We start from the raw sequence: 26,632 nt of genomic DNA, 5'->3' as shown, positions 1-26,632 counted from the left end.
CTTGAGCATCTTTAGTTGCCTTAAGTTTTTTTTTATATTTTAAGATAAAGTGACTCATTTATGATTTTGTTAAAATGAATTGAATTTGTGTAATAATGTCCTTATTGGGGTGACCAAATGTTAAAGCAAAATTTGCAGTTAATGTACTTGTTTATTTGTAATGATTGTTACAACAGGCTGGTGTGGAGGACCCCAATTTTGCCCATCACCTGCTGATTGAGTTGACAAGAGCCTTCCTTGCATATGCAGATAACGTTCGCGCTCAGGACTCGGCTGCTTATGCCATTCAGGTACAGAAACAGCTGCTTGTCTGTACAGACTTAATAGAGACCTTTTATGTAATAACAAGCCAGATTATTTTTAGAGAGAGCACATTAGCGAACTGCTTTCTCAAATATTTACCAGAAGGAGCCAAGAAGAATTTATACAAACTAAGGAGCAAGAAAGAAGAATTATGAATAAGCCATATGTTCATGATTAGGAGTAAAACTTTAATGGTGTGTAATTCATTTAACCACTAACTGTGTTTATTAGCTCAGGTAGTTGGTAAATCTCTCTGTAGCAACAGCAAAGAGAATGCTTCAGCCCTGGGCCTTATTCCTTTGGGTAAAATCAACTGTCTTATCCAGAAAAAAAATCAGGATGTGAGCATCAAATAACACATGGTTTGTAAAGTGAAAATTAGTGATGTGTTCATTTTGTATTGAAGTACAAGAAATCCTCTAATTTGTTTTTTGGTCACCTCTGTTCTTCCCCTCTTCACCCCAAAGTATTGACTTAATGGTAGAGTTACAATTGAGGCATGGAGTGTTAGTGATGGCATTTAACTGCTAAAAGGAGGACACTTCAGCCAAATCCTATTCTGGTATCCCCAAAGATATAGTAGACATATAGAGACCAAGGCGTTGAGTTGTGAGAGAGTAGCTAGCTGAGATGTGATGAATTAATTGCATCCTTCTCTGCAAATATTTGAGCCACATTGGATTATGCAATCTAAGACTAATAAACCGAGCACAGATCGTGAATCAAACCTGGGTGGGCCTGCTAGGTGTGGTTTTTTATCAACTGTACATTCATGGGCTCAAACAATTTTTTAAAAATCTGGATTATCTTATTAAATTGACATTGAGCTGGTGATTTGGAGCACGGGTTATTATAACAATCAAGATGTTGAGTCATGTGTCGAATTACAATTCACTGGCCTTTCTGAAATTTGTGATTGGCATTACAGCAGCTAAGTGCTTGAATATAATCAATGATAGAGTTGTAACTTTTAGCATTGCTTGTAATCTGGGTGAATCCTATCAAGAAGAATTTTCATTATGGCCACTTGGCCTAAGGGTTACTTCTGTTATAATGGACCAGCTGAGATCTGTAATTCTCATTATCCAAATTGACACCACAAGTCGATTTAAATATCATCTCACTGAAGCTGGTGGGAGTATTAGTATTTTACTTAGTAAGGGATTACTTTTAACATTTCCTAGATTTTGTTAGTGTAGTTTAGGTATGGGGACATTTTACTAAAGGTTGATTAAAATTGAACTTTTCAGGAGCTGCTACAAATATATAAATGTAAGGAAGGGAAAACAGATTGCCCAGGACGCAGGTTGTGGCGGAGCTTTCCAGAGCACGTTCAAGAAATCTTGGAGCCTCATTTAAACACCAGGTGTGCAGTATTCTCTTGATACTTCTACAATGTGTGTGAACTGACAACGTATTTTGGGCACAGTTGTAGTTTTTAATATCATGGTTCAGCAGTGGAAATTTGAAAAGAATCTCGCCTACACCTGTCAGTGTAAAGTTATTAGTAGCTACCAGGTGAAGCTTGATTGTGGCTCAGGTCCTCTGAAGTCATGTCGAATTTTCTTTATCTTTGTGAGGAATCCTTCTTTTTGCTCTTTGCTCACAGTCAAGTTTCATTTTGTTTAAAAATATAATCAGTTGGGGGTTTTGCCGGTTTTGCCGGTTACCTCTAATAAAAAAAAAGTATCACAGTAAGATTTACATTGAAAGTTAATGTATAACTTTACAGATATTGAAATGCACAAATTTTAAATAAAAGTCAGTTGTTTTGTTTATAAAGGTATAAAAGCTCCCAGAAGACCTGCAATTGGGTCAGCATTAAGAAGCCATTTTATTTTGGTAAACATGACAGAAATTTTGCAGAGTGGTCAGCAACGTGGGCAGGATACCTCATTACCAAGGTGAGTGTATCGATCAGGTTAGAGTACAAAAAACCTCTTAGGAGTATTTATCTTGCTAGTTATTTAGAACCAAGTATAAGTCTAGTTTGTAACACTAAGTTGTTAATTTATAATATTTTCTGTAACTGTGGATGCTAAAGCCTTCATTGTTGCTAAATTAAAATAGAACAGTTCCAACATCATGTAAACGCCTAAGCCATCGTTTCATGCACGTAGATCTGTTCTTGTCTTGCATAAAAATACTATCAAAATGTACTTGATAAGAACATAACATTTTCAAGCAGCGTGAGCAATAACATTTCTAAATGGTGGAATCACTATGGGATTATGATCCATGGTAGGATGAAAAGAGGGCACTCGTAGGTTAAGTTTTCTGATTGCTAATATATCCAGATGTTCCCCTTTTAGTCTGTGGTGTGACCTCCCCATTTCCAGTCTGCCATCGCTGCAAATTATGGAACTCCTCCACAAAAATTACCTGAATTCACATCTAGTAATCTTCTTTTTCTTTAAACTCTCAGAGCAAGCTTTGGTAAATATCTCAATATATCTTCTTTCAGGTTCGAAGTGAGCTAGCCAGAAAAGTGTTTGACTGTTGCAGCTTTATTACGAAGCATGATTTTAAAGTGACAATCTATCTGCTACCTCATATCCTAGTATACGTTTTACTTGGGTGTAATGAAGAGGATCAACGTGAAGTAAGGAACCAATCAATACATTGAAATTCTTACTGTTAATATTCATCTAACAAAGATGATCCTAATTTGTTTAGTTTTCCTCAAGAAATGTACCTGTAAAATCATAATGTTATTTAGCTGGATCTGTATTGAGAGGAGAAGGGCAATGCACTTGTTAAGTATTTTTAGATTTTAAAGATTGGTCATGCTCTGGGGACGAACCTGAAGTATACTCATTCAGCAATCCCTTTCTTGTTTTAGTGTATAAAAATATAATGAAGTTTATCTGGATCAAGCTATCATCCAATATTTGGACGTTAGATTGACAAAACAAAAATTAGCACTTACATCAGTCCATGAAACAAAATTTCCAAATTTTAATTTGAGGAAATGGGTAAGAAAAGATTGGCTCGGGTATATTTCCAGAAACAGTATTTTAAAAATTGTTTCTTTTTTTTTTGGAAAGAAACTAATTGGATGAAAATAAAACTAGAGTGAATAAAATTGAAGTGTTTGTGTTTTAAATTAAACTTGTTTGAATTGTTTCAGGTAGTTTTACGATTGAATAATTGTTTAATATGGTGGGCGAGATTTTAAAAGAAAGTGTGTGTCTGAGCAATTTCAGTCATCTTTTTAATCTGTTGGCAATCTGAATTGAAATGTTGAGCATGTGGTCGCTCAGATCAATGTTGGATTCAGCTTCAGTCTGACAAGCCCTCTGCTGAAGGATTACTGATGTTTAACTGAAAGTGGCAGTAAATAGTTGTGATGAAATTTTAAAAAAATATTATTTTGCAGGTTTATTCAGAAATGATGGCTGTTCTAAAGAATGACGAGGCTTCGGACAGGACTTTGCAGGACAGTGCATCAGATCTGAGTCAGTTGAGTACTCAGACTGTTTTCTCTATGTTGGATCATCTTGCCCAGTGGTCCCGACATAAATTACAGGCTCTTAGCTCTGAGAAAAGTGGGAGCAGATCCAGTAAAGACAGAGGGGGACCTAATGGTGAGTCTTTCAAAGTAACATACTTTTAATCATCGTTCAGAAGCTACAGCTGAGCGAGACATATCTGTAGCCATTTCACAATGGAAACTATACTTCATAATTTAAAAAATGTTACATACAATTGTGTTACTCTCTGGTTAAAAACTACAAACTGTTACTCTGATGAACTTGAGGTAATTATATTTCGTATTTTCTTGCGTATGAACTTTCTGGCTATTGTTGTACACTTACCCAATGATTCTTTGACAAAAGAATGAGGAAGTAAAACATCTTTTAAAAAGCCTAAATTGTCCATTTTAAAATGTAGAAGTGAATGATTTAATGCAGTATCAAGTATTGGTAACTATCCTTACTTTACCTGAATCTCTAGGTGAGATTAAATGAATGTATTTATTCCCGAAGTATTTGTTAGTGAATGTTTTCTGTCTAACATGCAACAGGATAGCAAAATTAATTAGTGTAAGTTCTGATATAATTTCAAACTCTTGACTGTAATGCATTGACAGAGAGAAGAATAATTAATTGTTAAATTGCATGCAGGAAGTACCATTGTATTGTGCAGATCTGTTCTGCTAGTCAGGTCACAGTTGAATGTAATCAGCATCATATGATTCCTCATGAGAAATCTGTTTTTTGTTTCATTTTAACAAGCTGTTAATTACATTGATGCTCCTTTTCAAATTCTAATCTCAAAATTCAGCCAAAAAAAATCATTATATCAGATTTTGACATAAGTAAAAAGTGTTTTGTTCCAAAACTCTCTAAGTTAAAGATCTTACTATAAAAATTCAAAACCTTGTCACTGAAATGAAACTCTTTCTTGGCTATACAATATTCTGATTTTAGCTGAATTTACCATAAGATGTTGTAGCAGATGTAGGCCATTTGGCCCATCAAGTCTGCTCTGATCATGTTTGATCTAAAAATCTTCAATTCTCTTTCCCGTCTTTTCCTGTTTATCCCTTGATGATAGTTTTTTGTTATTTTGGAGGATAGCCTTTCAATGAAATGTAAGTACACAATTCTCCAGATTTTGTTTCAACAATAAAATGAAAGTTTATTACACAAAAGGAATGAAGATAAAATTGAATGAAAAGCTATTTACATAAAACACAATTTGATATATTGCAAAATATATGGCAAAACAAAATCCCATCTACCCCTTTACCATCACCTTACAATAATCAGGTACCAGAAGAAACTGTTCTGAAACCTGACCAGGCCAGGTCTTTTATAAACTGAATTCTAAAGCAAAAAAAATTCCTGATTCTTCCAAACTAAAGGAAGTTATGCCTTTCAATATTTGCTCTCTCTCATGATAAAACCACAATACAAACAAAACCTATTATCACTCCAGGAGGACCCCAGTCATATGCTTTCTGGTACACGTTGGTTTAAATCATGAGTCCAGAAATGCTGACATTTTAATTATTAAATCCTCTCATATGCATGGATCAAAACCCACATACAACAAGTTCAAAATCAAAACGCAGAAGTAAATTTTTAATATAAACGTATTCAAAGTTTGTGAGAAGATTTGTAGCTTGGGTGCTCGTTGTTGTGGTTCTGTTCGCCGAGCTGGGAGTTTTTGTTGCAAACGTATCGTCCCCTTTCTAGGTGACATCTTCAGTGCTTGGGAGCCTCCTATGAAGCGCTTCTGTGCTGATTCCTCCGGCATTTATACTGGTTTGAATCTGCCGCTTCCGTTTGTCAGTTGCTGTCCGCTGCAGTGGCCGGTATATAGGGTCTAGGTCGATGTGTCTGTTAATCAAATTCGTGGATGAGTGCCATGCTTCTAGGAATTCCCTGGCTGTTCTCTGTTTGGCCTGCCCTATAATAGTGGTGTTGTCCCAATCGAATTCGTGTTGTTTGTCATCTGAGTGTATGGCTACTAGGGATAGCTGGTCGTGTCGTTTCGTGGCTAGTTGATGTTCGTGGATGCGGGTTGTTAGCTGTCTTCCTGTTTGTCCTATGTAGTGTTTTGTGCAGTCCTTGCATGGGATTTTGTACACTACGTTGGTTTTGCTCATGCTGGGTATCGGATCCTTTGTCCTGGTGAGTTGTTGTCTGAGAGTGGCTGTTGGTTTGTGTGCTGTTATGAGTCCTAGTAGTCGCAGCAGTCTGGCTGTCAGTTCAGAAATGCTTCTGATGTATGGGAGTGTGGCCAGTCCTTTGGGTTGTGGCATGTCCTCATTTCGTTGTCTTTCCCTGAGGCATCTGTTGATGAAATTGCGCGGGAATCCGTTTTTGTTGAATACCTTGTATAGGTGTTCTTCCTTTTTTTTGTAGTTCAGGTGTGCTGCAGTGTGTTGTGGCCCTTTTGAATAATGTCCTGATGCAATTTCGTTTGTGTGTGTTGGGGTGGTTGCTTTCATAGTTCAGGACTTGGTCTGTGTGTGTGGCTTTTCTGTATACCTTCGTGGTGAATTCTCCGTTTGGTGTTCTTTGTACCATCACGTCCAGGAATGGGTCAGATACGTGGACGACACCTTTTTAATCATTAAAAACACAGAAATTGAGAACACTCACCGGATCATCAACGCCACACTCACAGGAATCCGATTCACGAGAGAGGAAGAAAAGGACAACCAGCTCCCATTCCTGGACATAATGGTACAAAGAACACCGAACGGAGGATTCACTACGAAGGTATACAGGAAAGCCACACACACAGACCAAGTCCTGAACTATGAAAGCAACCACCCCAACACATACAAACGAAGTTGCATCAGGACATTATTCAAAAGGGCCACAACACACTGCAGCACACCTGAAGTACAAAAAGAGGAAGAAGAACACCTATACAAGGTATTCAACAAAAACGGATTCCCGCGTAATTTCATCAACAGATGCCTCGGGGAAAGACAACGAAATGAGGACATGCCACAACCCAAAGGACTGGCCACACTCCTACATCAGGAGCATTTCTGAACTGACAGCCAAACTGCTGCGACCACTAGGACTCAGAACAGCACACAAACCTACAGCCACTCTCAGACAACAACTCACCAGGACAAAGGACCCGATACCCAGCAGCAGCAAAACCAACGGAGTTTACAAAATCCCATGCAAGGACTGCACAAAACACTACACAGGACAAACAGGAAGACAGCTAACAACCCGCATCCACGAACACCAACTGGCCACGAAACGACACGACCAGCTATCCCCAGTAGCCATACACTCAGATGACAAACAACATGAATTCGATTGGGACAACACCACTATTATAGGACAGGCCAAACAGAGAACAGCCAGGGAATTCCTAGAAGCATGGCACTCATCCACGAATTCGATCAACAGACACATCGACCTAGACCCTATATACCGGCCACTGCAGCGGACAGCAACTGACAAACGGAAGCGGCAGATTCAAACCAGTATAAATGCCGGAGGAATCCGCACAGAAGTGCTTCACAGGAGGCTCCCAAGCATTGAAGATGTCACCTAGAAAGGGGACAATACGTTTGAAACAAAAACTCCCAGCTCGGCGAACAGAACCACATAAATGTATTATATACACAAATCCTTTATATGTCTCTTGCTGCAGGAGAAGCACAGGTGAGGGTGGAAATAATTTTTTTAATTTCATGCATCGATGATGAGAGATTAGTGATACAATGAGAACTTTGTTGTGAAACCAGAATAACTATTATTTCACTTGGTTAATTGCATGATGGATTGATGTATGTGACTAAAAAAAGACTGGCTGATGCAGTTAATTTGACTGATGGTCTATATGCTAATTATGTAGAAATGTCTTGAAGGATGTTTTCTTCTGTGTACAAAATACTATTCCAATAAATTTGTTTACCATGAAAGTGTTTGTTTTGTTGCAGTTTCAAGCTCAGAGTACAAAGAGTATCAAAATGTCACCTCTTTTCTGGACCTCATACCCCAGGATGCACTTGCCGTTGCTTCATTTCGATCTAAGGCTTATACTCGAGCAGTGATGCACTTTGAATCCTTCATCACAGAAAAGAAAGAGAACATTCAGCAGCATCTTGGATTTTTACAGGTCAAAGGAATAAATAAGTAGTAGGAATTTACAATATGGTCAGTACTTTAGAAATCTGGAAACAAGTTGAAAAATTTGAGGTTCAAAGAAACCTCTGTAAACTTATGATTAACCTGAAAATGCAGTAAACATTTCAGTATTCTGCAGACAATTTGCACTCTGTTAGGCTATTCTTTATGGTTTTCATACTTTGTAAGGAAGTATAATTCTCTTATAACTCATGCCCCACTGTAGCGCATTGTTCCTTAAATGACATTTGAATGGTTTCTGTTTAATACATAACAGAATGACATGCATTTGTTGTATGATGCTCATAGGCAATCTTTAATGTGCAGGTCTTCTCACCTACTCTCAGTTGCCTCCCTCCAAACTTGCTGCACTCTGTTCTCTTCGGTCTAACCCTGACTTTGGTATAGAACCTGCCAAAAAGAATGGTGCTGTTGTTGTCTGTCATGCTGACCTGTACCTGGCAGAGGCCGCCTGCCAAATCTCAGATACTGGCACCTATCTTCCCTTGGCCATGACACCACCACTGAATATCAAGCTGTTGTTTCCAGGACTATCACTGACTTCATCTCCTGTGGAGATTTCCCCTCATCCCCTGAGCTTCCCACCTCATTGATCCCCAACCCAGAGCAGCCTGTTTGTACTTTCTTCCCAAATTCCACAACCAGGACAACCTACCTGGTGAACCCATTGTTTCAGCCTTTTCCTGCCCGCCTAAATTTATTTATTCCTTTCTTGTCTCTAATTTATCTGCCCTTACTCAACTTCACCCCTCTTCTATTAGTGACTATAGAGACATAGAAATCTACAGCACAGAGAAAGGCCTTTGGCCTACCTTGTACATGCCAGTCAAAAACAACTACTTGCAGTTGTAATCCCAAATTTTTCTGATGCTTAGTTGGTTCCACAATTTTTAGTTTTTTGGTCCTAGCTGCTTCCTTTTCACCAAGGACATGCAATCCCTTTACACATCAACTTCCCCTTCTGGGTGGTCTGAAGGATCTCTGCTTCATCATTGAAAAGAGACTTGCACAGTCTCCGTATACCACCACCCTCCTTTGCCTGGATGAATTCATTCTTATTTTGAATAAAGTAAAACAGAAGTGCAGGTGCTGGAAATCTGAAAAAGCATAAAGAGCTGGAGAAACACTGCAGGTCTGGCAGCATCTATAGAGAGAGAGAAATAGAGTTGATGTTTCAAGTCCAGTGATGCTTAGTCAGAATCTGAAATATGATCTCGATATATAAATTATTTTCTTTCATATTTTCAGCATATACAGTATTTTGTTTTACCTTTGAGTGAATGCATTGTGTAGAGAAATTTTAATTCTGCTTTTGACAAGAGCAGAACAACACCTGTGCAATGAAGTTGATTTTTTAAAAAATGTGCAAGTATTTTTGTGGCACAGTAAGGACAGTTTTCTTGTTCCAAATACAGAAGCTATATGCAGCAATGCATGAGCCAGATGGTGTAGCTGGAGTGAGTGCAATCCGTAAAGGAGAGCGATCTCTCAGAGAACAGATTTTAGAACATGAGAGCAGTGGACTGCTGAGGGATGCTACAGCATGTTATGACAGAGCTATTCAGTTGGAACCTGATGAGGTAAATGCCAGAAATGACTCACTCAATAAAAGTGCACCAATGTCCACTTTTTGACAGAAAAATTGTAACCAGAATTTTGTGTTTAAATTTTAATTTTAGATATTGATTTAAATGTTTAATTTCCATTTACACATTCTATATTGCAAGTTCATTATACTTGGTCTGTGAATCTGTGGATAAATGATGTGGTATTGAGCCCTTTATACTCCATGCATCCAAGGTTACTCTGTTTGGAATTCAGTTAACTAATGTAATCTGAGGTGCCAATGGAGTTCCTAAAGTGTGTCCATGTTGGATAATCTTAGAAACCAGACACAGGTGCTACAGTTTGCGATGGATGGATTGTAGGTGAAGATACTTTGTGGCTTGGTTTGTGATTTTCTCAATGTATTCAGCACACTATGAATGTGAGCAGTAACACTTCCAACTACTTTCTTTTCCAACCCATTGACATCCTTTGTGAGAAAACATCTGGCCCTTATTCAGCATCTCCACATCGGTAGAAGGATAGAAATAAAATTCCACTCTGTCTGTGACTTAATTCTGTTGAAATTTGAAATATTTGTGATCAGTATAACCTAAATAATAGGCGAAAGTGGGTACTGCAGATGTTGGAGGTTAGTCAAGATTAGAGTGTGCTGGAAAAGCACAGCAGGCCAGGCAGCATCTGAGGAGCAGGAGAATCGATGTTTTGGGCAAAAGTGTTTAAGTTAGATTCATTCATGAACATACCTAAATAATGTTTGAGATATGTATGTGTTGAAAGAGATCCTTTGAAAGTGCCATTTTGTTTCTTCAATCAGATTATTCATTATCGTGGACTGATGAAATCTATGCTTGGGCTTGGCCAGCTGTCCACAGTCATCACTCAGGTTAATGGAGTACTTGCAAGCAGGTATAATTTAATCAGCCTTTTAAATCTATTGCTTTTGCAAATTGCTCAAATCACATTCCTATTACTAAGTTATAAAAGTTAAAATATTGTTAATATTTTCTGACAGTCAAGTTCTATTGATAACCCAAGAATATGGATATTGATATCTTTATCATTAATTTATCAATGTTTCAAATATAGTGTTCTGGTCCTTTAATCATCTGAGTTTAATACAAACAAGCCAACAAATTAAAAAAAATGTGAAATGGACATTGTATGGCATGGCTTCCCACATCTCCCTCACCCTCCCCTTTAGCTGTTAGAATGAAGGTAAGGTGGGAGCTTCAGTTTGTGAGGTGGTGTTGGAGTCATAAAGCACTGTATCTATCTCTCCAGATCTTCATTTGCATTCATTCTCACGCTCGAAATTATTCGCTATCCCACATTCTAATTCCTTGCATTCATATACATTCATTCATTATCTCTATCTCTATCTCTCTCTCTCTCTGTCTCTCTCTCTCTCTCTCTCTGTCTCTCTCTCTCTCTCTGTCTCTCTCTCTCTCTCTCTGTCTCACTACCCCTCTCTCTCTCCCTCTCTCTCTGTCTCACTACCCCTCTCTCTCTCCCTCTCTCTTTCTCTCCCTCTCTCTCTCTCTCCCTCTCTCTCTCTCTCCCTCTCTCTCTCTCTCTCCCTCTCTCTCCCTCATAATGGCACATGTTCATTTTTCTTTCACTCACTGTCTGTCATATCCATACACGCCAACCAAAATGTGTCGGGTGTGGGCCTCACCCATAGAGGAGGGATCACAACCACAGTAAACTCCCCACATCAAACGAGGATCCTCTTTGCCCCTTACCACCTAGTCCTGATCTTTTACCCTCCCTAGCCTTGATCTCCCAACCCTGCCGAACCTCCGTTTACTCCCTGCCAACAATCCCAATCATGACCACCCCCCACAACCCCCAATTCTGGCCACATCAATCTCCCTCTCCATCTGGACGCATATGATTCAAAGCTGTACCTAGTGTAGATACCTCTGTGTTAGCACAAATGAAAACAATTGACTCTTGTATTAACAAAAACTAACCTGTTATACGTTTACTTTTCACTATTGTTCACAGGCCTGAGTGGACCTCTGAATTAAACACATACAGAGTTGAGGCAGCGTGGAAACTCACACATTGGGACTTGCTGCAGAATTATGTGGCTACGGGTAATAATTGAATCAAAATAAATTGGATTAAAACGTATTGACCATGTGTAAGATTTCTCAAATGGACATTATATTTCTAACACAATTCTGGCTCGCACCACCCTCATGTCTTTGTGGTTACCTGCAATCAGTTATAATACAGATCCATCTGATTCCAGCTTCTCCTTCTCAAAGTGCAGGGTGAATTCTATCATATCATGGTCACTGCTCCCTAGGGGTCCCTTCACTTTAAGTTTTCTAATCAAGTCTGCCTCCTTACCCATCATCAAATCCAGAATTGCCTGTTCCCTCGTGAGCTCTACCACAAGCTGTTCCAAAAAAAATTCAGACGTTCCATAAATTCCTTTTCTTGGGATCTGCTACCAATCCGTTTTTCCATTCCATCTACATATTGAAGCCCCTTCTCCGTGATTATTGAAAGAGTGCCTTTCTTATCTGCCCTTTCTAGCTCCTCATTAATTTTCTGCCCCACATCCTGACTGCTGCTATGAGACTTGTACATAACTCCCATCAGGGTATTTTTTCCTTTGCAGTTGCTCAACCCCACCTCTCAGATTCTATGCCTCTTGACTCTATCTTTTCTTGTTATTAATTTCATTTCAATTCTTACTAACAAGGTAACCCTGTCCCTCTCTAGCCATCGTACTTGCCAATTTCAGTCTGCACTACGAGCTCATTGACCTTGTTTCGTGAACTGCATGGATTTAAGTACAACACCCTCAGCCCTCCATTAATTGGGCTTCTTCTTACAGTTATTTTCTTACCTGCTGTGCCTGAAGTTATATTTCTTATTGTTTCCATACTCTCCGACCTATTACTTGGTTTGGAAACTTTAATAACCTCTGCTGAGTCCTCTCCCCGCTTAAACCTTTTCCATAATTTTCCATGCAACTGAACCCACCCCACCACTATTTATAGCCCTAGTTATGCAGTTCACCAGGACTCTGTTCTCTGGTGGAGCCCATCCCATTGGATCAGCCCCCTACTTCCCCAGTGTTGGTGCCAATGTCCCATGAATTCAAACTGGTTTCACCCACACCAGTGTTTGAGCCACACATTCAGCTCTTTAATCTTGTTGACCCTGTGTCAATTAGCTCATGGCTCAGGAAGTAATCCAGAAATTACCACCTTTGGGTTCTGCTTTAGTTTGGCCCCTAGCTGCTCATTCCCTTTGCAGAACGCCTTTCCTCTTTCTGACCATATTGTTGGTACCTATGTGGACCATGACAACTATATCATTCCCCTTCCACTCCAGATTCCTCTGCAGCCCAAATAAGATATCCTGAACCCAGGCATCAAGCAGGCAACACAGCCTTTGGGACTCTTGATCCTGGCCATAGTGTCTATTTCCCTGGCTATATTATCCCTGATTTCAACTACACTTCTCTTTTCTACCCATCTTGGATGGTTCCCTGTGCCACCGTGCTATGGTCCATTTGCACATCCTCCCGACAGCCCCTGCTCTGCTCTGGACCCTTCTGGTCTATCCTAGGAAACGGAATATAATTCAGATCCAAATTGTTCTCAACTCGAACATTAGTGCCTTTTAAATTTAAATACTGCCTTTGGTAGTAATTGTGCAAAGTACAAAAATGTGTGACTGGCAACCTCTAACGATAACTGTAAGTGAAATATGTCTTTTGACTTTGTGTAAGATCAGCTGTAATAATTTTCTTTTAGAGGGGAAATCCTGTTCTTGGAGCGTGAGACTTGGACAACTGTTGCTCGTTGCTAAACAGAGCAACGCAGAGCGTTTCTATGAACAATTGCAGGTTACCCGAGCAGAACAGATTGTGCCTCTCTCTGCAGCAAGTTTTGAACGAGGGTCCTATCAGCGAGGTTATGAGTACATCGTCAGGTACTATTAGGATTAACCACACTTTTAGATATTTTTGCTCCAACCATATTATACAATTCTAATTTTGAGTAATTTTCCTTGACCCAGATTGCATATGTTGTGTGAGCTGGAGCACAGTGTCAGAGGATTGCTTAACCAGGAATCTGGGAAACATCATAAAAAACAAGAACATCCTCTCAACTGGCAGGCTCGGCTAGAAATGACTCAGAATTCTTTTCGGGCTAAGGAGCCCGTCTTGGCTCTCCGCAGAGCACTGCTCCATGTCAATAAAACGTATGTTGATATATCTTGTTTATAATTTTATATAGAGAACTACTTAGTCTAGAAATGGTGCATTTACAATTTGGTGATGATTTGCTAAGTTAGGAAAGTCTTTCTAAAGTCTAGATATTGCATATTACAACAATATATATTTGTATCTTCCAATGTTATGGTTAGATTATTTCTAAATAGTGCTTCAGGCTGAGCAAACATGTAAAACCAAATGTGAAATTAATCCTGAAATTCCTGGGAGGCCATACATGTGTTCCTGGACTCAACCAAGTGTTTCTACAATCTCCGCTGTCAATGCTATTGGAAGATCTCAATTAACTTGAGTTGTATTAATTGAGAATAAGTGCAAAATACGATGGATGCTGGAGTCTGAAACAAACACAGAGAATGCTGGAGAAATTCAGCAGGCTTGGAAGCATCTATGGAGTGAGATTTGGACCTGGTATGTCTCCTCTTCAAGGTAAAAACGATGACTGCAGGTCCTGGAAACCAGATTCTGGATCAGTGGTGCTGGAAGAGCACAGCAATTCAGGCAGCATCCAACGAGCAGCGAAATCGACGTTTCGGTCAAAAGCCCTTCATCAGGAATAATCAGGCTTTTGCCCGAAACGTCGATTTCGCTGCTCATTGGATGCTGCCTGAACTGCTGTGCTCTTCCAGCACCACTGATCCAGATGTCTCCTCTTCAGACTGCCTTTGGTTCTGAAGCAGGATCACACCCAACTCAAAACATCAACACTGATCTCTCCACAGATGCTGTCAGACCTGTGGTTTTCTCCTGCATTTTGTGTTTATTTGTGTTAACAGAGGCCTGGAAATGGGTTATGTAGCTAAGGCAAACGGTTTCCTTTTGTATGGACTTGTAAGAATTTGAAGTTATTTTTAAGAGATGCTAAAACTATTATATTTTCTAATTCTTTTTAAAAAGTATTTATTTTAATCTGTGATTGTAAATAGGACAGACTACAGTGAGCTGGTTGGAGAATGCTGGCTGCAGAGTGCCAGAGTTGCCAGGAAAGCAGGTCATCACCAAACTGCGTACAATGCTCTCTTAAATGCAGGCGAATCCAAATTACCTGAGCTTTACATTGAAAGAGCAAAGTGGCTTTGGTCCAAGGTATGTCTAATATTAACAAAGTGACACCACTTGCAAGTTTTACTTTAGGGATGTAAGGGAAGTCTAATGCAAGTTGCATTCAGATGTTTGCAGGCATCAGTAACCACTAATTATCTCAGCTTATTCCAGGAAAAAAAAGATACTGGTGATGAGTCGATAGTTAGGCCTTCTTTGTGAATTATATAAATTGAGATCACACACTAGTTTTTTCATAATCTAATTACAAATTTAACGCCTAAAGTCAGCTGCTTTTGCAACTGCCTCAACTCAGCAATGTTGAAATTCTCTTGGAAGTTGAGGGTTGATCGTTCTGTTGCAGTCCTGTTTTTCGCCCTTTTCTATATATTGTAGCTCATTCTGAGCTACAGCTAGGGCAAGTGATTTCTTAGATTGTTGATTGATATATTTATGATGTGGAGATGCCGGAGTTGGAGTGGAATGGACAAGGTCAAAAAGCAAATGACATCAGGTTATAGGCTAACAGGCTCATTTGAAATTTTACGCTTTCGTAGCTCAGCTCTTTCCTCAGGCCTGAGGAAGTAGCTGATCTTTGAATGCTTGCAATTTCAAATTAACCTGTTGGACTAAAATCAGGTGTCATTTGCTTTTGCTTTTTGTTAAACTCACAAATGGCAAATACATTTTTCATTTTTGTAAGTAGTGATACGTAATATGTGCAGTTTTCATAATCTCAAGTGAAGTGTAAAGTTAGACGGGAGGTAGATGTTAACACTTGTTAACTCAGTGTTAACACATCCCATTTTCAAAATGGAGTCTGCATTAAAATGTATAAGGGCCATTTTATAAAAATTGCTTTTAAAAACTTTGGATCGAAATGAGAGAGAGCTGTTTTAAACCCAGTATTTGATAGAGTGCCTGTAGTTTCACAAATCAAGTAATCTGACCCCCATGCCAGCCTAAACAACTGTTTGATCAAGTTTTGTTGGGTAATGAAAGGGGTGTGCAGTTGCAGTTTTGCTGCCAAAGAAGTTGGTTGATCGATGGGTTAGTGACGAGTTATCAATTACAGAGACTCTTGCCTGCCAAAAACTATTTGATTGGAACGGCTTGGAACTGAGGATAAATTACAGTGAGATAGAAGTGTTCATCCCGAGCTCAGGAGTGGACACTCTGTTCTCTGCAGTCAAAACTCACTGTGAACCTGAGGAAAACCAGTTTACCTTTCCTACAACAGTTCTGTATGTGATTACTTTTAAATGATGAGTCAGGTACTTTTTTTGAGTAAACTGGCCATCCTTTATCTCTTGCCAATCAGTGGAAGCATTTGAAGAAAGACGACTGAATGTGCTGGCAAGCAGATGGGTCATAAGGATAGTCTCAAAAACAGAACCTTGGAAACAAAGATGACAGAACTGTTTTTCCCATTTTTCCACTCAACCCATAACCTCTTCACCGTGTGTGTGTGTGTGTGTGTGTGTGTGAGAGAGAGAGAGAGAGAGAGAGAGAGTTTCAAAGAGGATTAGAGTTTTAATTAGGGCTGTTTTTGCTATTAGTTTATAACTGCCAGTAGCTAGAGTCTAATTACTTATAATAAATAGTGATTCTTGTTCAGTTCAAAAACCTGGTCCATGCTTTCTATCAATGAGTTTGAAAAATCCGGTAATTTTAGGAACTTTGTGTACTTTATGAAGTGTTTAAATTCTGGAAGTAGCAGGACTCGATTTACAGTGCACTAAACCAGTGAGTGGTCACAAGTGTAACTTTGCAGATGTATTTCCTGACTTCGTGACTGTAATTTTACAAATGTTCTCTTATGAGTACAAAACAGAATGACTGCTGTAGTTGGTAGTCATTAAACTATTTCTTTAAATCTGCAAGGATTTATTCAGATTTCACTTTCCATTAAAAACATCCTGCAGTTCTTATTGAACACCAGTTGGAGGGTTACTTTTCTGACTAGAGGCCTATGACTAGCAGTGTGTCGCAAGGAGCAGTTCTGGGTTCACTGATTTATGCCATTTATACAAATGATTTGGATGTGAACATTGGATGTATATTTAGTAAGTTTGGAGATGACACTAAAATTGGAGGTATAGTGGGCAGTGAAGAAAGTTACCTCCGAGTACAGCGGGATCTTGATGAGACGGGCCAATCGGAAAAGGAATGGCAGATGGAGTTTAATTTAGAGAAATGTGAGATGCTGTATTTTGGAAAGGCAAATCCGGGCAGATCTTAGATACTGGTGAAAATGTGTTGCTGGTTAAAGCACAGCAGGTCAGGCATCATCCAAGGAACAGAAAATTCGACGTTTGGGGCATAAGCCCTTCATCAGGCTTATGCCCGAAACGTCGAATTTCCTGTTCCTTGGATGCTGCCTAACCTGCTGTGCTTTAACCAGCAACACATTTTCAGCTGTGATCTCCAGCATCTGCAGACTTCATTTTTTACTCGAAGATCTTAGATACTTAATGATAAGGTCCTAAGGACTGTTGTTGAACAAAGAGACCTTGGAGTGCAGGTTCATAGCTCCCTGAAAGTGGAGTTGCACGTACACTAGATAGTGAAGAAAGCATTTAGTATGCTTGCCTTTATTGGTCAGTGCATTTAGTACAGGAGTTGGGAGGTCATGTTGCGGCTGTATAGGACATTGGTTAGGCCACTTTTGGAATACTGCTTGCATTTCTGGTCTCCCTGTTATAGGAAGGATGTTGCAAAACTTGAAAAGGTTCGGAAAAGATTTACATGCATGTGGCCAGGTTTAGAGGATTTGAGCTATAGGGAGAAGCTGAATAAACTGGGATTATTTTCCCTGGAGTGTCAGAGGTTGAAGAGTGACCTAAGTAGATGTTTATAAAGTCATGAGAGTCATGGATAGGGTAAATAGCTACGGTCTTTTCTCTGGGTTGGGGGAGTCCAAGACTAGGGGACACAGGCTTATGGTGAGAGGGGAAATATTTGAAAGGGATCTGAGGGACAACCTTTTCACACAGAGGGTGGTACATGTATGGAATGAGCTGCCAGAGGAAGTGGTGGAGGCTGGTACAATTACAACATTTAAAAGGCATCTGGATGGGTGTTTGAATAGACAGGGTTTAGAGGGATATGGCCAAATGCTGGCAAATGGGACTAGATTTGCAATAGGATATCTGGTTGTTCTGGATGAGTTGGATGTGCTGTATATCTCTAGGACTAATCTTACTAGAAGATCTCAAACTGTAACATAAAGAATTTCACAACAGTGATTCTCAGTTCACCTAAAGTAACAGTTGGTTTCCGCTCCGCAAAATCAGTTCTGTGCTGAATATTCATGCTTGCTCGGTAGTTGCTTTGCATTATTGCTACAGAGTCAGTTTAATCTTTAAATCAGGATAAGAGTGAAGTGTAGGATCTGTTGGTGAAAGAACAACATGTTGATCTCTCAGTATCGAAAGAAAATTGAAGTTCACATTGAATAAACTAATTCCTCTTGATTATAATTAATTATTTAATACTGTGTAATGAAATTACATTGAATTTATTTGTAGGGGGATGTTCACCAAGCGTTGATCGTCCTGCAGAAAGGTGTTGAGTTGTGTTTTGGAGATACAGAAGCTGAAATTAATGATGATAAAAGCTGCTTAATAAAGGGGAAAGCTGTGCTGTTGGTTGGACGTTTTATGGAAGAGACAGCGAATTTTGAAAGCAATGCAGTTATGAAAAAATATAAGGTAACTGAATTACAATTTTTGTTCATATCCCAATGATTCTGAAACTGAATTAATTCCAATTATTACCAATCTAGTGAAAGTCCTCCAAAAGAATTTTCATTTCTCTTAAAATTAAAAATAAATGTGACTGTTTGTTTTTTATTTGCCCCTCCTCAAACAACAAATCTCCAATCTCTGCTGAAATATTAGGATATATTTTTTTCCATACATAAGAAATACAAATGGAGACCCCCTCCCCCGCACAGCTCACTGCAGAGACTGGCGAAAGAATTCATCTTTGTCGAGCGCTATATTGGTGGATACCTAATGTTAAACCGTGGTGTTTGATATAAAATATGAGCTTAATATTGGAGGCGTGGACTTAATATTTCAAATTTCATTGTATATTTAAGACATATATATATAATTTTAACAATTAAAATTGTCAGCATCTCAAAATAAGCAGAACTGTCAAGCATTGATTTAATTCTGAAAAATTTCATTGGTTCTGATGACATCATTATTCCATTTCATAAAGATTGAATATGTGACAGCTTTAGTATGCTTTTGTTTTCAGTTATTTTATGATTGATAGTTTGCAGGGTTTTTTTAAAAGAACGCTTAATTATTTTCTTGGTTCATCCTTCAGTTTGACAAATCAATTTCCATGTTTGCAGGAAGTAACGACTTTGTTACCGGATTGGGAAGATGGACATTTTTACTTGGCAAAATACTATGACAAATTGATGCCAATGGTAACTGATAACAAGATAGAGAAGCAGGGAGATTTGATTCGCTACATTGTCCTTCATTTTGGCACGTAGGTGTCTGATTTAAGTGAAGATTCTGCTCGGTTGGCTGTTGTGCGGTGCAGAGTGTTGGTTCAATCCCCATATATTTTGTAAAAGATCATGGAGGCCTGCCCTTTAACCTGGTCCCACGATTGATGAGATGGTGGCCTCAAGCTATATAACCATTCTCTCTCTCCAACAGAGGCATAGATTCGTCAGGTTCTCCATGTACTATGGATAATTAATTATAGTATGTTCTTCATAAACAAATGGAGAATGTGAGTTAAAGTATTTGGTTTTGAGAATTCAGTATCAAATGAGTAATGCGTGAAATGGGATTTTTTTTTCCATTTGTGTACCTTAGAGACATGTTAATCTCAATTCTAGCACTGGGTGTTACTAGTAAATATTCTTCATTAATTCATGAGGTGTAGGCACTGCTGGAGCTAACGTCTCTTGGATCCAGAAGCCCAGAAGTACGGTTTTTGGAAAACCAACCATACTAGATTGCCCGTAGTATGAGGAGCATTAGTCAGATGGAAATGGGTCTGGGTGGGTTACTCTTTGGAGGGTCGGTGCGGTGTGCACTTGTTGGGCCAAATGGCCTGTTTCCACACTGTAGGGAATCTAATCGAATCTAGAAAAGCTGGCTCTTGGGAGTTGTTCAAAATCAAGGAATAGTAAGGCATGCAGTCTCGTTATAATATTTGTGTAACCAATCCACTTTTAGAGAGCAGTCATCCTTCCACTCCCAACCAACACCCTGTCCCAGTAAAACACTCTGTCTGTCTGTCTGTCTCTCTCTCTCTTTCTCCTTTTTTCTCGCTTTCTCTCTCTCTCGCTTTCTCTCTCTCTCGCTTTCTCTCTCTCTCGCTTTCTCTCTCTCTCGCTTTCTCTCGCTTTTTTTCTCTCTCTCGCTTTCTCGCTTTCGCTCTCGCTCTCTCAATTTCTTGCTCTCGCTCTCTCGCTTTTTCTCTCGATCTCTCTTGCTTTCTTTCTCTCGTTTCTCTCTCTCACACTTTCTTTCTTTCTTTCTCTCTCTCTCTCTTTCTCCCTCTCGCGTACTCTCTATTAAATATTTGAGGCAACACATATTTATGATGATACCACAGTGATTCTGAAACAATACTAAAATAGTGAAAGTCCTCTAGCATCAGGAGGGCTACATTGTTCTAATTTAAATATTTCAAGAAAGATTGACTTGAAAAGTTGGTGCACATATCTTCTGAACCTAAGAAGGTTTGTTTAAGAATCCTCTTGCAAGGATGCTTGCCTTGAAGAAGTTTTTCTCCTGTCTCTACAAGAATCTCAGGGAGTCCCTCTCCCACTGCAACTCCCAGGTCATTTCCTCTGCCCTGAAGCTCTTTAACCATGTCCTGAAACAAACTCGCTACCACAGCCACATTTGCTTCCTTCCTATGACTTGTCCTACCTGCCTATCTTCTTTTCCACCTATCCACTCCACCCTTCCCCCGACCTATCGCCTTCATCCCCTCCCCCACTCACCCATTGTACTCTATGCTACTTTCTCCACACCCCACCCTCCTCGAGCTTATCTCTCCACGCTGCAGGCTCTCTGCCTGTATTCCTGATGAAGGGCTTTTTGCCCGAAACGTCGATTGTACTGCTCCTCGGATGCTGCCTGAACTGCTGTGCTTTTCCAGCACCACTCTAATCCAGAATCTGGTTACCAGCATCTGCAGTCATTGTTTTTACCTTGTTTATAAGCTAGTTTGACCTAAATCCTCATTGGAAGATTTCATTTCCACAGCAGAATATACAAGTTCTTTTAAAAATAAATTGCTCCTTTTTTTTGAGCTCAGCACTGAATCTCCATGTTTCTCAAGTCTGAGAAATAAACTGCATTGTTTGTGCCTGATCTTGCTTTGTAATTTCAATTAACTTTAATAGCTTGTCATAGTAAATTAAAACTAATGATATTTTATTATTTTAATTTTAATAACTTCTTTCATGAATTCTATGCAATAAATATTCCCTATGGAACAATGAGAAAAAGTTCCCTCTTTTACAATGTATAAGATTTCTTTTTCACTTTTTTCTCCTCCTTCAATAATTTTTATATATTCTGTAAGATTGCAAGTTCTTTCAATCCTGAAATGGACCAATTTTTGAAGAAGAAAAAAAAATATTTCATTATTTATGTCATGATGTACAATGGTCAATTTGCTATTGAGATGTAGTTATTTTGTAAGTAAACAATTTAACCAAATAGCAAGGTCCAATAAACAACAAACAAGTACTGAGCAATTAGTCTTTTGACATTGAGATTGAGCTGGGAGTATTGACAGTTACAGTGGGTAATTGTCTTTGCTGCTTTTCAAGAAAAAAAGTCCTAAAGCATCATTCTGTTCATCTAAACGAGAACCTTGGTTTATGCTCAACTCCTGGAGAGTGATTTACATTTTCAAACTGCTGATTCAATGAGTGTGTGACCAAATGAGTCAAGCAAACACTTAAAAATAGGGACTGAACATTGTGAACTCCTACGTTTGTGTTCAACAAGCTAAATTGTATTCCTCAATAGAAGTTCCTGTTTGTCCAACAGAATGAATGTACAGATGACCAAGGTCACAAAATAGGTTATATTTTGACCTATAACCTTCATCCCCTCCCCCACTCACCTATTGTACTCTATGCTACTTTCTCCCTGCCTCCACCCTCCTCTCGCTTATCTCTCCACGCTTCAGGCTCTCTGCCTTTATTCTTGATGAAGGGCTTTTGCTCGAAACTTCGATTTTCCTGCTCCTCGAATGCTGCCTGACCTGCTGTGCTTTTCCAGCACCAGTCTAATCTAGACTCTGGTTTCCAGCATTTGCCATCCTTGTTTTTACCTACCTGACCTCTAGATATGTTTACGTTATTATGGTAGTGTTCAAAAATTGAAATATACATAGTGACTTGGTATATAAAGTTGTTTAGTTAATGCTATATTTATGTAATGTTTGTTGTGTTTTCAAATATTAAATGACAGTTCACTGCGGTTTGGAAATCAGTTCATTTACCAGTCTATGCCTCGAATGTTATCACTGTGGCTTGATTATGGAGCAAAAGCCTACGAGTTGGAAAAAGGTCAGAATACTTGAATTTATATTGTCTGCATTTTCACAGCAAATATTTTCATAATTTTTTAAGTTTGATCAAAAATCGTTTTCTGTACAGCATCTGGACGTATTGCTGATCGTATTGCCATGAGAACAGATCTTGAAAAGATTAACAAGGTGATAGAGGATCACACGAACCACTTGGCTCCCTACCAGTTTCTGACTGCATTTTCACAGCTGATTTCACGGATATGCCATTTCCATGATGATGTGTTTGCTCGTCTGAAGGGCATTATTGTTAAGGTTTTCCTAGCTTATCCTCAGCAGGCTATGTGGATGATGACAGCTGTTTGCAAGGTAATTGGATGATAGTATTTCAAGGTATAGCTTCCAAATGAATAGTGTCATTTATAATCAGAGAAAGGGAAGGATATAGGATTCACTGTCACATGGAGTGCTTCAGTTAAGTAGCATAGATGTGTTCCTTTCCTGTCTCCAGGTAAATAGCTGGAGCTTCCTTCCTAACAGCACTGTGAGTGTACATTCAAGGAGGCAGCTCATCATCACATTCTCAAAGGTAATTCAGAACGGGAAATAAATACTGACCTAGCGAGCAAAGCTTACATCTCAATAAAAATAAAGGTGAAGTTGATAGCACGAGAAAGTACAAGAGGACCCACATCTGAAGTTTTATTACCAGCGGATCTGATGGACTGAATAACAGCTCTGAAAATTAGTGCTATAAAATTCAACTAACTGTTTTAATGTTGTTCAAGGCTGAAAATTAGTAAAGACAAGATGGTAAAAAGCTATTTATACTTAAAAATGATATGTTACCAGGACTGTTTGGGATACAAGTCAGAATACTGAGGGAAGTAACGTAGACAGTTGCAGAGGTACTGGTTAATCCTCCCTTGTTACAGAGTGAATCAGAGGAAAATTACAATTATGATGCCTTTGCAAAGATAAACTCAAAAAATTCAAGCTAGTCAGTTTAACTTCGATTTTGGGAAAGCTTTATTAAAACAATGTAACCTCTGACAAAGTTAACAGTTAGTTGGACAAGTGTAGCTTAAGTAAATAAAGCCAGCACAGATTGTTAAAGACAAATCATGTTCATAAGCATAAATAAAAGCAAAACAAAAGAGCAGAAGTTGACCGTTTGGCCCCTCTGGTCTAGTGCATCATTCAGTAAAACCTTGATCTGTTTGTTTTGAATTCTCATTTTTGCCAATGATTGCAATGCCTAGCAAGAATTTGTCCATCCATGCCTTAAAAGAATTCCATGGCCTCATCTGTACCACCTTCTGAAGCAGTGTGTTTGAAAGGCATAGACAGCTCACAGGGGGAAAACAAATTCTCCTTCACTCTGTCGTGAAAGAATGACCCCGTAATTTTAAACCAATGTTCCCCAGTTCTGTCTGACCAAACGGAGGAAACACGTGGGCGGCACGGTGGCACAGTAGTTAGCACTGCTGCCTCACAGCGCCAGAGACCCGGGTTCAATTCCCGACGCAGGCGACTGACTGTGTGGAGTTTGCACATTCTCCCCGTGTCTGCGTGGGTTTCCTCCAGGTGCTCCAGTTTCCTCCCACAGTCCAAAGATGTGCAGGTCAGGTGAATTGGCCATGCTAAATTGCCCGTAGTGTTAGGTAAAAGGGGTAAATGTAGGGGAATGGGTGGACTTGTTGGGCCGAAGGGCCTGTTTCCACACTGTAAGTAATCTAATCTAATGAAACAACCTCTTCTTTGTCTACCTTCTCAAGACGATTCATGATCTAATACACTCCAATATAGTCACCCCTCAAACTTCTAAAGTCTAATGGAAATAAGTCCAGCTTGTCCAATCTTTAATTGTAAAACAAACTGTTCATTCAAGGTATCCAGTAAACCTCTGAACTATATCTAGTGCATTCACACTTCTCCTACATAAGGGTACCAAAACAGACAGTGTTTTTGACGAGGTAGCAGAAAAGGGTAATGCAGTTCGTGGCTGCATTTTCAAAAGACATTTAATAAGGATTCCTATAACAAACTTGAATAACTTATTCTCAGATGGGTAACTGCACAAAATTATGGGGTTGACAGCGCAGTGGTATTATCACTCGACAGTTAATCCAGAGATTCAGGTAATGTCCAGATACAAATCTGACCACAGCATATGGTGGAATTTGAGTTCAGTAAAAATCTGCAATACAGACCAAATGATAACTATAAATCCATTGTTGAGAAAACCAGTCAGGTTCACTGATGTCCTTTAGAGAAGGAAACTGCCATCCTTACCTGGTCTGGCCTATGTGTAACCCCAGATCCACAGCAATGTAGTTGACTCTTAACTGCGCTTTGGGCACTTAGGAATGCACAATAAATGCTGGCCTAGCCAGTGTGCCTTCATGAATGAATAAAAAGATAACAATTTCACAAATATTTCCAAAAAGGTCTGGACAGTTTTTTTTAAAATTCGATGATAGAGTCATAGAGATGTACAGCATGGAAACAGACCCTTCGGTCCAACCTGTTCATGCCAACCAGATATCCCAACTCAATCTAGTCCCACCCTCCAGCGCCCAGCCCGTATCCCTGTAAACCCTTCCTATTCACATGCCCATCCAAATGCCTTTTAAAGGTTGCAATTGTACCAGCCTCCACCACTTCCTCTGGCGGCTCATTCCATACACGTACCACCTTTGAGTCAAAACGTTGCCCCTTAGGTCTCTGATAGATCTTTCCCCTCTCACCTTCAACCTATGCCCTCTAGTTCTGGACTCCCCCCACCCCAGGAAAAAGACTTTGTCTATTTATCCTATCCATGCCCCTCATAATTTTGTAAACCTCTATAAGGTCACCTCTCAGCCTCCGACGCTTCAGGAAAAACAGCCCCAGGTGTTCAGCCTCTCCCCTAGCTCAAATCCTCCAACCCTGGCAACATCCTTGTAAATCTTTTCTGAACCCTTTCAAGTTTCACAACATCTTTCCAATAAGAACAAGACAGAATTGCACGCAATATTCCAACAGTGACCTAACCAATGTCCTGTACAGCTGCAACATGACCTCTCAACTCCTGTACTCAATACTTTGACAATAAAGGAAAGTATACCAAATGCCCTCTTCACTATCCTATTTACCTGCGACTCCACTTTCAAGGAGCTATGAACCTGCACTCCAAGGTCTCTTTGTTCAGCATCACTCCCTAGGACCTTACCATTAAGTGTATAAGTCCTAAGATTTGCATCCCCAAAATGCAGCACCTCACATTTATCTGAATTAAACTCCATCTGCCACTTCTCGGCCCATTGGCCCATTTGATCAAGATCCTGTTGTAATCTGAGGTAATCTTTTTTGCTGTCCACTACACCTCCAATTTTGGTGTCATAAGCAAACTTACTAACTCTACCTGTTATGCTCGCATCCAAATCATTTATGTAAATGACAAAAAGTAGAGGGCCCAGCACCGATCCTTATGGCACTCCACTGGCCACAGGCCTCCAGTCTGAAAAACAACCCTCCACCACCACCCTCTGTCTTCTACCTTTGAGTCAGTTCTGTATCCAAATGGCTACTTCTCCCTTTATTCTGTGAGATCTAACCTTGCTATCCAGTCTCCCATGGGGAACCTTGTCGAACGCCTTACTGAAGTCCATATGGATCACCTCTACCGCTCTGCCCTCATCAATCCTTTCTGTTACTTCTTCAAAAAAAACTCAATCAAGTTTATGAGGCATGACTTCCCAAGCAAAAATCCGTGTTGACTATCCCTAATCAGTCCCTGCCTTTCCAAATACACATACATCCTGTCCCCCAGGATTTCCTCCAACGACTTGCCCACCACCGACATCAGGCTCACTGGTCTATAGTTCCCTGGCTTGTCCTTACCATCCTTCTTCAACAGTGGCACCACGTTTGCCAACCTCCAGTCTTCCGGCACCTCACCTGTGACTATCGATGATGCAAATATCTCAGCAAGAGACCCAGCAATCACTTCTCTAGCTTCCCACAGAGTTCTAGGGTACACCTGATCAGGTCCTGGGGATTTATCCACCTTTATGCATTTCAAGACATCCAGCACTTCCTCCTCTGTGATATGGACATTTTGCAAGGTGTCACCATCTGTTTCACTACTTTCTATATCTTCCATATCCTTTTCCACAGTAAATACTGATGCAAAATACTCGTTTAGTATCTCCCTCATTTTTTGCGGCTCCACACAAAGGCTGACATGCTGATGTTTGAGGGGCCTATTCTCTTCCTAGTTACCCTTTTGTCCTTAATGTATTTGGAT

General features: G+C 39.6%; 1 protein-coding gene across 1 annotated transcript in view; it reads left to right on the top strand.

The window, feature by feature from the left end:
• Window positions 1–26,632, top strand: part of atr (ATR serine/threonine kinase) — a 91,464-nt gene that overhangs the window by 50,854 nt on the left and 13,978 nt on the right. The window contains exons 23-38 of the mRNA XM_060834511.1: window positions 177–290; window positions 1,554–1,669; window positions 2,087–2,207; window positions 2,768–2,905; window positions 3,683–3,890; window positions 7,730–7,908; window positions 9,353–9,517; window positions 10,321–10,412; window positions 11,514–11,605; window positions 13,286–13,463; window positions 13,551–13,736; window positions 14,694–14,853; window positions 18,339–18,521; window positions 19,178–19,320; window positions 22,284–22,381; window positions 22,472–22,710. Coding sequence (XP_060690494.1) covers window positions 177–290; window positions 1,554–1,669; window positions 2,087–2,207; window positions 2,768–2,905; window positions 3,683–3,890; window positions 7,730–7,908; window positions 9,353–9,517; window positions 10,321–10,412; window positions 11,514–11,605; window positions 13,286–13,463; window positions 13,551–13,736; window positions 14,694–14,853; window positions 18,339–18,521; window positions 19,178–19,320; window positions 22,284–22,381; window positions 22,472–22,710 — 2,412 coding nt within the window. The remainder of the gene's footprint in view (window positions 1–176; window positions 291–1,553; window positions 1,670–2,086; window positions 2,208–2,767; window positions 2,906–3,682; window positions 3,891–7,729; window positions 7,909–9,352; window positions 9,518–10,320; window positions 10,413–11,513; window positions 11,606–13,285; window positions 13,464–13,550; window positions 13,737–14,693; window positions 14,854–18,338; window positions 18,522–19,177; window positions 19,321–22,283; window positions 22,382–22,471; window positions 22,711–26,632) is intronic.

The sequence above is a fragment of the Hemiscyllium ocellatum genome, chromosome 13 (assembly GCF_020745735.1).
Source record: "Hemiscyllium ocellatum isolate sHemOce1 chromosome 13, sHemOce1.pat.X.cur, whole genome shotgun sequence".
Classification (NCBI taxonomy): Eukaryota; Metazoa; Chordata; class Chondrichthyes; order Orectolobiformes; family Hemiscylliidae; genus Hemiscyllium; species Hemiscyllium ocellatum.
This window is presented reverse-complemented; position numbering and strand designations above follow the sequence as displayed.